We start from the raw sequence: 11,308 nt of genomic DNA, 5'->3' as shown, positions 1-11,308 counted from the left end.
TAGCCCTTAGTATTGCTAGGCTTTATTGAAGCTATAAACTTTTACATTTTGTCTTCTATTATCCACTGGCTTACACATGTTGCGAATGTTGAGATTTTGTTTTCCATAATTGTAATGGCTAGTAGTTAACCGTTTATCATGCTAGCACACTTAGGCTAATTAAGATGTTGAACATGGTAAACATTACACCAGCCTAACAACAGCCTGTTAGAAGTGTCATTGTAAGAATGTCTGCATTGATGTTAGCATTTAGCTAAGAGCACCACTGTGCCTAGTTGCTAACATGGCTAAAACCTCTTGTTGGTGTTTTTAGCAAAACATTGGAACATGAGAAATGCTTGTATATTTTTAAAGCCTATTTATTTGATTTTAAATAGCTGTTGTTTTTTTTTACCTTTTCTTCCTCAAATTTTTGCTCCTTCAGTTGCACCAAACCCATTTAATATAGGCCACTCACTACAGAGGGTAGTCCTTGCCATACATGAATGAGGTAAATAGTAATGTCCTGCCAAAATAGTCTTATACAAAGTTTATATTGGCCTATAGATATTAAGCAAACAATTGCCTTGCTGTAGGAAGAATTTAGTGTTGTGTATTTTGCTGTAGGCTTAATGTATGACTGAGGTAACATGAGCTTAAATTTTATGGCTAAGAAGCTATGGTATATCTCCCCTCTGTATGGTTCATATACCAAGCAAGTCAAGACCTGTCCATGCTGATTAATGATAAACCCTGATAGACCTCTTTATCTCTTGATTGCACTCACAAAGAGCTCTAACTCAAACAGAACAGCCTTATATCCTGCACTCATTCACACGCGAGTGTGTGTGTGTGTGTGTGTATAACAAGTGATAACATAGACAATGTTTTTTTGTTATATATCTTATTTTAATTGACACCATTTATTGCATCAAGGCATGATTGCATTTTTAAACAGCTTAAAAAAGTACAAATGAAAACAACATAGTAAGATTAAAGAGTTCATTTCAAACTTGATCAGTATGATACAATAAGAAAATCCTTTTACAGTTGAATTTACATGAATCTGTCCATCATTTATTCCTTCAAATTAATAGTAATTATTCTCTCAGACATATCTTGAAATTCCGATTTGTGAAGTAAACCATACAAATAAAGACTTGCTCGTATTGAATCAATCAAGAGAATCCGTCACTCAGTGACAGAAACGGAACTCCCTTTTTTTTTATATAAATCAACACATAAACACCAATAAACTGCATATCCTTTATCAACAAATTTGGCGATATATACGATCAACAAAAGCCCAGAAAAAACATATATATATATATATATATATATATATATAAAACTCTTGCCAAGTTGATTTATTGCCGTTTTGAGCTCGCTGTTCAAAGCTGACATGGACAAAACTGCAGATGCATCGCTGTAATAATGGTAAGTAAACTTAAGAACACATCATTTAAATGTGATAGAAAGTCAAACTAAACAAAAACTGTCCTGCTTTCCTCAAACTGCTTCCTATCAAAGTGCATAATGTTTCATTTTCACAATCCAATACAGGTCTGCTCCTCTCCCCTGTTTTGCAATACAGAACTGTAGACAAATGGCAAATGTTCCTGCCTAGCTTCATGCTATATTCTTCAGTGAATATATATTCAATTGACTATAAAACAAAGTCGTAAGTGACTACTCTCAGACTATGATGTGAAAGATTTCCTCGTCTTCATTCGCTCTGATAACTTTCATCATGACATGACAAAGGCAAATGAGATGAATAGAGGATTTAGCTGCATGTTAGTAAAAAAGAAAAAAGAAAAAAGAAAAAAGGATTATGTTCATGAAGCAAAATAGACTCCACCATGCCTCCTCAGTCTTTTATCGACAGTGCTTGTTGTGGAGAGTGCTTTGAAAGAAGGTGGTCTGGGGGTTCTTCACTTTACTCCTGCCTTTGTCATCATTTCATCAAAAAAGAAAAAAAATACAAAAAGCTGCATTTCAGCACTTATTTGAACATGTTCTATTCTTACCCTCTACCTTACACCTGTGCTGTTATTATTTCCATAATGTAAAGGAGAAGCATTTGTTGTGTTCCTGCACACAGTCATTTTTTCATCACTTCACAGAGTGTGATAAGTCCTTGTCGTTCACCATGTAACTTTAATTTGGTTCATAAAAGCTGCTGAAAAGTGATATCATCGTGTCATATGTATCAGTGTTGTGTCTTTTAATGCCAATCACTTGTCATCCTCAGGAAGAAAAGGGGAGTCTATGTCAGAAAAGAATCCCTCATCATGTTGTCTGATCAATGCTGTCTTTTAGGGAATGGTTGTTTAGCTGGGTTCACTTCACAGTCCCACTTCAGGATGATTTTATGTTGTATTTAACAAAAAAGCAAGTCATTGTTGCAGAATAACAATTATAAAATACAGTGTATTGCAGAGTGACTGGAGGGAATATAGATGTAACTTGGGTGTAGCTGTAACCGTCACAAGGGTTATACTTCGTTATATATCCGTTTCAGAGTGATTGGAGTTTGGGCCTGTAATCATGGATGTTCAAGTGGTTGGGTAAATTATTAGAAGTCAATTCGGGGGTAAATATCACAGATAGGCCTCCACTCGTTCCCATGGCTGCATCTCTGAGAAGAAGCCCTCGCACAGGCTGAAGCCCTGATCCAGAGTCAGAGGAACCGCCTGCGCCTCCACTTTGATCTCCTCCCAGGGCTGCAGCACCGCATCCTCCGGCTGCTCCGGGAACAGTACGGCGGGCTCGTCGAACTGCTGCTGCTGCTGCAGGTGGTGCTGGCTCTGGAGCAGCTGGTCCTGGTCCAGCTGCTGCTGGGGCGTGAGCTGGACCTGCCCCATGCTTGCAGTGCAATCCATGGAAATTGCGTTTATGTCCATGTAAGCGTAGGACTGGTGGTGGTTCAGTTGTTGGCTTTGACTCACGATGTCCCCGCCAACGCCTCCGCACCACCTCCCCAGCCCCGCCGGGTGCTGCTGCCTGCCCTGCAGGGACACCTCCATGTTGCACCCGAGGGAGCTCAACGCTGTGTTGATGTCCAAATCCTCGAAGGTGCTACAGTTCCCACTGAGGACGTCGTCAAAAACGGACGCCAGGTCAAAGTCCCCTCTCAGGATGTCCGCTTTGTGGGCGTCCGTCCCCAACAGAGGAGACTCCGCCCCCCTCGTCGTCTTGTTGCCGCAGCTTTTAGAATAGAGGCTCTTCTGTTTCCCGCCCACCGCTTGGTAAGGGCAGCCATTTTGGACGCTGTGATAACCCTGGAGCAGTTTGCCCTGTCTGTGGGGGCCGCCGCCGCTGCTGCTGCTGTTGTAGTGATTGGCCGACATCCTCCTGCGTTTGAAGATCCCGTTGACAAACATGTCAGCGTACTGCGGATCAATCTGCCAGAAGCCCCCCTTCCCCGGCTCGTCTTTCTGCCGGGGGACCTTCTTGAAACACTTGTTGAGGGACAGGTTGTGACGAATTGAATTCTGCAACAAAGACACACGTAGAACAGGGATAATTAGCACGGTCCCCATTGGCTTTGAGTGAATTTGAGTTAGTCATGCAAAAAAGTGAACGTGTAAGGGAGACAAGAAGAGAGCGGGAGGAGGAGGGGGAGGAGGGAGGTTGTATTGTTGTTGTTTGTATAGGAAAGCAAATGAACCTAATGAGGCTTTCTAGAAACAGGCAGCTCAGAGCATTTCAAACATGATCAGCTGTGCTTAGCTGCCATCTCTCTCAGGAGCCCTCATTAACACACACACATAAACACACACACGCGCACACACACACACACACACACACACACACACACACACACACACACTTGAGATCTTTCTTCACCCCATCACTATTCCTCTCAGACAAAACATGAACACTCTGTTGTGAGATGGACATTTTCTGAGCCCATTTCATGAACAAACATGAAAGCGTCATATCTGATTGGAGGTTAAAGACTTTCAGTATGTTTTATGATTTATTTCCCAGCTCTGATAACAACTAAACATATGATCAACTGATGTTGCACATTACATACAAGCATGTAGCCCAAAATGTTTCAAATATAACCAGACTGGAAAGAAAAGCAAAAAAAAACAGACCAGAATAGAAAAGACTTTAAGACACATTTTGTTTTTGTTTCTGACGGTGACACTGAGATCAATTGCTCAACCCTTCCCCTCCCTCACCTCACCATTTATCTGACTCATCAATAATAGAAGAAGAGTTGGAGTCTCGGTTACCTGCCAGCTGGGCTCCGCGTGTCTGTAGTAGCAGAAATTCTCCGTGATCCAGTTGTAGATGGTGGACAGAGTCACTTTGGGCTGCTTGCTGGCCTGCATGGCCATGCAGATGAGAGACGCGTAGGAGTAAGGCGGTTTGACTTTGGGGTTGGTTTTGTAGTCTATCTCTACGGGTGGACTCGCCTGGATAGGGATCTGTGGGTAGCTGGGACCCGGATGTGCGTAATTTGTGAACCGCGTAGAGTCACTGCCGGAGGTAACGGGGCTCCCCAGGTAGACGGGCATCCCGGTTGAAGCCGTGTCTCCGGCTGGGGGGCTCGACGGAGAGTCGGTGCCAACTCTGGGGAAGCCGAGGCGCTTCAGGTAGAGGTGCTGTTGCGTGGACGGGCAGCCCGGACCGGCGCCGCTTGGTCGCTCCGGGTCGGCATTGAGGATGGAGAAATTCTGGAGCCAGTGGAGGCTGGTGAGGCTGTCGTCCAGGGGGGGCGAGTCGGACCCGTTGACCTGGTCCTCTGGGTAAACCGCCAACCATTTCTCCTTGAACTTGTTGGCGATGTCGGGGCTCGTGAGAACCGGCATCCTGGGTTTTTGCACGCGGTGATGGCTAAAGAAGACTTCAGATTGGCATCTAAAGTTTGTGGAAAAAAAAGAAAAAACGAAAATGTCACTTAAGTGGAAAATAAATAACCATGGATTTGAGCTGTCAGATCCAAAAGCGTAATAAATGAATCCGCAAAAATAGCTGCGTAATGCTCCTACCTCCGGTGCAGCCTTTTTCGGAGGAGATTCTCAGTGTGCACCTGTTGCAGTCCGTCCCTGCCTCTCCTCTCCTCTCCTCTCCAAGGTCTCAGCGGCGCATCTAGTCTCTGCGCAACAAGTGCAGCGGGGGGAGGGCAAGTCGCATCCAGTAGCAGCTCATTTGTGAGGAGAAAAAGTAGAGGGTAAAAAATAAAAAATAAACGCCACTTAGGACAGATCCATGCCGAAGAATGGGCAGAATGAGGATGTTACTCATCCAAACGCTCGGCTGTGCGTGTGTGTGTCTGTGGAAGGTCAAGACGTCAGAATGTGTGGAGGATGGAAAATAAGGAGCTCATGAAGCCCGAGAGACTGCCCACCATCCCTTTAAACGCCTGAGGGGGTTTCTGATTGGCTGGCTGTCCTTGCTTCTCCAGGTTTCATTTTAACACACACGTATACGCACATGCACACACACACACACACACGCACCACACACACACACACACACACACACACACACACACACACACACTGTCTCCGTCAGTCACAAACTAACACACAATAAGTAGGAGCTTCCAGCCGAACAAGTGCTCACTGTTGTTTTCAGAGAAGTCCGTTTCTCGATGCTCTGCCTTTAATCTTTGTCTTGCATCCCGAACACACTGAAATGTGACCTCTGCGGCGCGCGCCCCCCCCCCCCTCCCTCCTCTCCTCTCCGGTGCTGGACGCGCCACAGGTCCCGCTCGTAGCGCACAAAAGAAAGAACCCGTTTGAACTGATAATCCTGTGTTTACCTTGCTCTATTGTGGAAGATAGTGTAACCCTTTAAGCCCGAGAAGGCACGTGTTGATTAAGTTCCTGCTTTTTGAATAATCGGTTAGTTAAGTGATCAACTCGATTAACGATTAATCGAATTCTACCAGTGCCATACCTTTGTTAAAGGTACACTTGAAAAAACAATAACAAACTCCCGTTAATGCACAAGCACAATCATTTGTTGTATATTGAAGGAAATGGAACACGTTTCAGCCCAGGCACAGAGGATGCCTTAGTGGAACATTTTGGCCATTTATGATCGAATTGCGGTGTTAGAAAACTCTTCTAATGAGGGTTTTGCAAGTTCCAATTACGTTAGACCACCTTACAGCAACCAAGCTATGCATGTATTTGTATTCATTTTATTAAACATGTGAATTTACGACTTTAGAGCAAAAGTAACATTGTAAAATGGAAACGTTAAAACGAAATTAAAAGATTTGTTAATCAACCCTGAGAATAAAACATGTTGTCATGCACGACAAAATACAATGCATGTTTGTTGTATAGAGAGATCAAAACCAGTCATTGTTTGTGTCAGTATGTTCTCATGCAGGTGCACCTACAGCACAAAGGCCAACATCAGCACTGTTCAATCTTTAGGAAACACTGCCACTCTGTGGATAAATACGGTATTGCAGCTACACCTGATTGCAAATCCGCATAGTAATGCTGAGATGAGATGAGATTCAACTTTATTGTCATTACACATATACAAGTATAGAGTAACGAAATGAGGTTTGGCATCTCACCAGAAGTGCAAATAAGCAGAAAGTGCAAGAGTCTGTGCTATGTACAGTAATTGAGTGCAAGAGTCTGTGCTATGTACAGTAATTGAGTGCAAGAGTCTGTGCTATGTACAGTAATTCTGTGCTATGTACAGTAATTACAAAATTTACAGATGTAGACAAAAAAAGTGAATTATTAGGTATATCTGGATGGCTGGATTAATGGGATGCTATAAATATAAATAAATGCTATAAATAAGTAATGCTACAAAATAAGTGTATTTTTAGGATTATAATATACAGATTAAGGTGCAGTGAGCATGCTATACTAATAATATACAGATTAAGATGCAGTGAGCATGCTATACTAGTTTACAGATAATATAAAGAATATGCTCAGTTGCTCTGCTCAGTTGGGATAATATGCAGCATGAGGGCTGCTACAGTGAGAAATAACTGAATGATATGCTGTATGTAGGGGTGCAGTTCAACAAATCAGTCTGTAAGTCAAGCTGGTAAAGGCGGTAAGTCTGTTCTTTGTACTCTTTTTACATGTACTCTTTTGTGTAAGGGATGTAATGTGCATGACCTTTACACTTTTTGTTTTCAAACCATAATGCTAGTATATGATACATATGGTTATGGAATATGCCTAAGAGAACATTGGCCTACAAAGTGTAAAAAGTCTTGTTGAATGCTAAAATATTTCCTAACTTTGGCTTATCTATTTAGGCAGCAAGAATAGACTCTCCATTCAAGACAGCAATGTTTCTTTCTGCAAATGTAAATATCAGGCCTTTAAAACCCTGGAACACTAACGTTGGGTGATTTTCACTGGAGTGATTGCAGTCAGTTGAATGCCATTGTGTTTCTGCTGTCTGAGTTGCGTTGGTCCTTGGGTAGCTTCAGGCTGCCCGTTGACGTCATTGAAGGTATAGGCGTGTTTCCCTGCTGTTTTTTTTTTTCAACAGGCACCTGTTAATGATAGTGAGTAAAATATTTCCCACACTTGTCAGTAATGCAGTCAGAGACTTAACCTTTACCAGACAAGGCTCACATGTCCCAGGAACAAGTGGACTGAAAAACAAGTTCACAGCTCAATTATTATTATTTTTTAAGGAATTTTTCCATCAAGGATTCCCTAATTTTTCACTTATTTTATAGGGTCCCCCCATCGTTTTATGAGACTTTGTATACGGGGAAATAAAAAAAAGAGTACTTCAATTTGCCATGTATTGTTGTACTTTAATATATTTTGATGTGAAGTATTTTTATCAGGTATATTATATCGGGTAAAATATACCCAACGTTAGTGATGGTGTTACAAAACTGTTAGTGTTCTAGGGTTAAGTGTATTTCTTGTGTGTTTGCTCCATTTTCTGGCTAAGGCTGGGATGCTATAAACCATTTCAGACAAATAGAAGTCACTTGTTACAACCCTGTGCTATTTGTGACATCATTGCACTTGAGATGCCAACACTGCACCAGGCATCTGAGGGAGAGAAAAAAATACTCACCTGGTCATCAGTAAGTACATGAATAAGTAAGTACAGATAGTTTATACAGCACCTTTCAAGAGCAGAAGTGCTTCACAATAAAAGATAAATAAAACAACATTAAATACAGATGATTACATAATAACACACATACAGTTCAAATAAAGACAAGTCAAAATAAATGGGACTTCACCTGCTTTAAAAAATAAATAAAAAATGTCCGCAGAGTTCACAGTTCTCAGTTCCAGCGGGAGACAGTTCCAATGTTCAGAAGAAACAGCCTGGAAAGCACAGTCTCCTTTAGTTTTTGAACAACCAGCAGACCTCGATCAGAAGACCTCAGAGTCCTGCTGGTGTTGTACAGCTTCAAAAGTTATTCGATATAAGCAGGTGCCTGACCATGCAGTGCTCTATACACAATCACACACATTTTGAATTGGATTCTTAAATGAATGGGAAGAAAGTGCAAAGACTAAAAGTTTTGGAGTAACATGAGTCCTTTTAGGAGATTTTGTGGCAGCATTTTTGGACCACGTTCAACAATGTGATGCTAGAAGACATGTGAAAAGAGAATTACAGTAATCATGTCTTGATGAAACAAAGGCATGAATAATCATCTCTGGATACAACAGGTCTGAGTTTCACTATGTTTCTTAGATGGTAAAAAGAGGAGCGGAGCAAACTAATCACATGCTGGTCCAGGGTCAAAGCCTGACCCATTTGAACACCTAGGTTATACAACCGAAGATTTAAAAAAACCAAGACATGTCTTCACCTCAGGTACAACATATTCATTCACAGATTCCCTTCTATCTATACATGTTGGTGCACAAAAAGCTCCTCCTTGAAGACATGTATCTGGGTATGCAATAATACTTGCCTACATGCATTTATGACGGCTCTTGCTCCGAAAAAGCTTGAGAATTTCTCAAGCTTTTCATGCCATCACTCTTCCTCCCCAAACAGATTTAGTCAACACGTCAGCTGTGGTAAAGACTTTTGAGTGCACAGTCTGACAAGGGCTGGCATTCTTTTGTAGGGCACCCAAGATGGATGGGCGGCAAAATCTACGCTGAGACACTTGAAGAAAACCGGATATGTCGGGCCAGCTGTTGCACCCGTCAAGGAGGCTTGATTAAAAAAAAAAAAAGAGAGCTCCAGGTTTGTTCAGGTTCTTGACAAAGGGCTTGCTGCTGAGGGAGGTAAATGTTTGGACAGCTGTTCTCATTGTCACTTGGCTGTCCTTTAACAGAAACTAAGCACACATACATTATGGCTACTGTAGATCTACTGGGGGGAATTAGGGTCATGGCATGTTACATCAGGGCAGGAGAAATGCATCCAAATGAGTCCATGAACTCATTTGGATGACAGAGTGTGGGACTCAACAAGGAAGAAAGATAGTGACTAAACAAACTTGTGGCAATATAGACATTCCTAGATACTTCCTTGTTACGTTTTGTTTTTCTTACCTTATAGCTTAAAGATTTTGGTATTACAATTTTACATGCTACAATAAAACAGTTGAGACATGCCGGCATTGACCACATAACCTTTCTTTCTTTGTTTCTTTCTTCATTAGGATTTGTCTCTGCTTTCTCTTTAGAACAGGAAAATATTTTTTCCATTTCTCTTCTAAAGGCAAAGCAACTATTTTAATTTGGCTTTTAGTTTAGTTTCCCACTGAGTTTCTTTACATTGTATTCAGAATCAATTTTGTTTAACTAACACTTAAGAAAAAAGCAAACACTTTATTATAGGCTAAGGGCTTCAAACCCTATAAGTGTGTCTTGGTGTGAAGTGTTCTCCTGGCTTAAGTTTACTTTAGGTTTTGAAAGAGTTGTATGTTTTATTTTAATTGAAATTATATTTCATTTGACCTACATTTAACCAGGACAACCATGTTTGAGGTTAGAAATCTCTTTTTTTAAGTGTCCTGACCAGGTCAAGCAGCAGCACAGTTGTAACTGTAGATTGTTAACCAGAGTGCGTCCATCAAAGGTCACACAGAAAAAGAAATAGGCAATTGAGAGACCATTAAGTTTTATTTGCGGTGTAAAAACGTGATTTTATTACCATTGATGTCAGTGACCTCAAATCCCCTCAGTGCTACAGTAAATGCCTTTTTCACGTGCTGCCTTTCTCCAGCAGGTGTCACTGTTTCCAATCTTTCCTCCATCACCTCTCACACAGCTGCTACAAACATGCCATTGATAAAAGATGTTTACAGTATACAGTTACCCACGATTCTGAGTGCTGTGTGTTGATTTCATATGGCTGCTTTTACACACATTCTGCACTGCTTCTTTCGACGCGTATATTTCCCGTACTGAGCGTGATCTATCCACATCAGTATTTCTAAAATTGCACAACTTCAGTGATTCATTATGGTTCAAGTTAACTTTATCTAAATGACAACACGTCTACATTCTCCTCTCGTTTTTTTTAAATTGAGACTTCTAACTACCATAAAAGAGAAAGGAAAACGCCCTGTTATAATAAATGGCACATTATTACACACCCATTAATTTCAGCAGTTTATGGTTACAGGGTAATTAAGCCGTTAATAATAATAATATGCGTCCGTATGGCCATCTATTCTCTTTATAGTGGCATTAATTCACATCAAGTGTCATCTATCAACATAACCGGCTGTAGTGTCCTTTGAGCAAGCCTGGATTTGCCCTACAAGCAATGAAGACTCCAGCTTACTGGGTTAATATCCAACATACAAGGAGAAATATGGATGTCGCTGCAGTGAGCTGCGGTACCGACACTTAAGAGAATAAGTAGTTTATTCTAAGGAGAAGTGCGCCAGGCAGACACGACGCTTCTGATATGCACCCTGTTGGCTGTCCCTAATTTAACTCCGAGCGATTTAATTGGCGATGGTGTATTTGTTTACCATATTTGGCAAGGTAGTGACACAGTGCGCCTGGGAATTGGACGAGAGCAGCCGTCATTCACAAAAGTCTGCCTCCTGAAGCTTTACAAACAAAGCGCGGGCTCACGGGACTTGTAGTCCAAACAAACCGTTTCTGCGACCCGTCGAGTGGGCCATTAACCCCATTCGCGGTCATTCAAATGTCGCACATGTAACACAAATTTAAAAACAATTTCGTAGGATGAACAGCCTTGATTAAACATGCCCTTTGGTGTTAAAATAAACCCTTAACAGACGGCTAAAGACACGCCGATTCGAGACCCCTCCGCTAGCAAGCATACAAATCCCACCGGCATGGCTCTCCTCTGATTGGCTGCTCCCTCCTGTCAATCAAGCACTGCTCCTTCTTCCACT

General features: G+C 41.7%; 1 protein-coding gene across 1 annotated transcript; it reads right to left on the bottom strand.

The window, feature by feature from the left end:
- Positions 1-2,486: 2,486 nt before the first annotated feature.
- foxj1b (forkhead box J1b) lies at positions 2,487-5,304 on the bottom strand. Its single transcript, XM_020642582.3, has 3 exons — positions 4,989-5,304; positions 4,230-4,857; positions 2,487-3,476 (listed from the first exon to the last, which is right to left on the bottom strand). Exons 2-3 carry the CDS (start codon positions 4,806-4,808, stop codon positions 2,583-2,585), a joined length of 1,473 nt encoding a protein of 490 aa, XP_020498238.1. The 5' UTR covers positions 4,809-4,857; positions 4,989-5,304; the 3' UTR covers positions 2,487-2,582.
- Between the last annotated feature and the right edge of the window lie 6,004 nt (positions 5,305-11,308).

The sequence above is a fragment of the Labrus bergylta genome, chromosome 21 (assembly GCF_963930695.1).
Source record: "Labrus bergylta chromosome 21, fLabBer1.1, whole genome shotgun sequence".
NCBI classification, from domain to species: domain Eukaryota; kingdom Metazoa; phylum Chordata; class Actinopteri; order Labriformes; family Labridae; genus Labrus; species Labrus bergylta.
The sequence above is the reverse complement of the archived record's forward strand: the minus strand, read 5'-3'. Positions and strand labels throughout refer to the sequence as shown.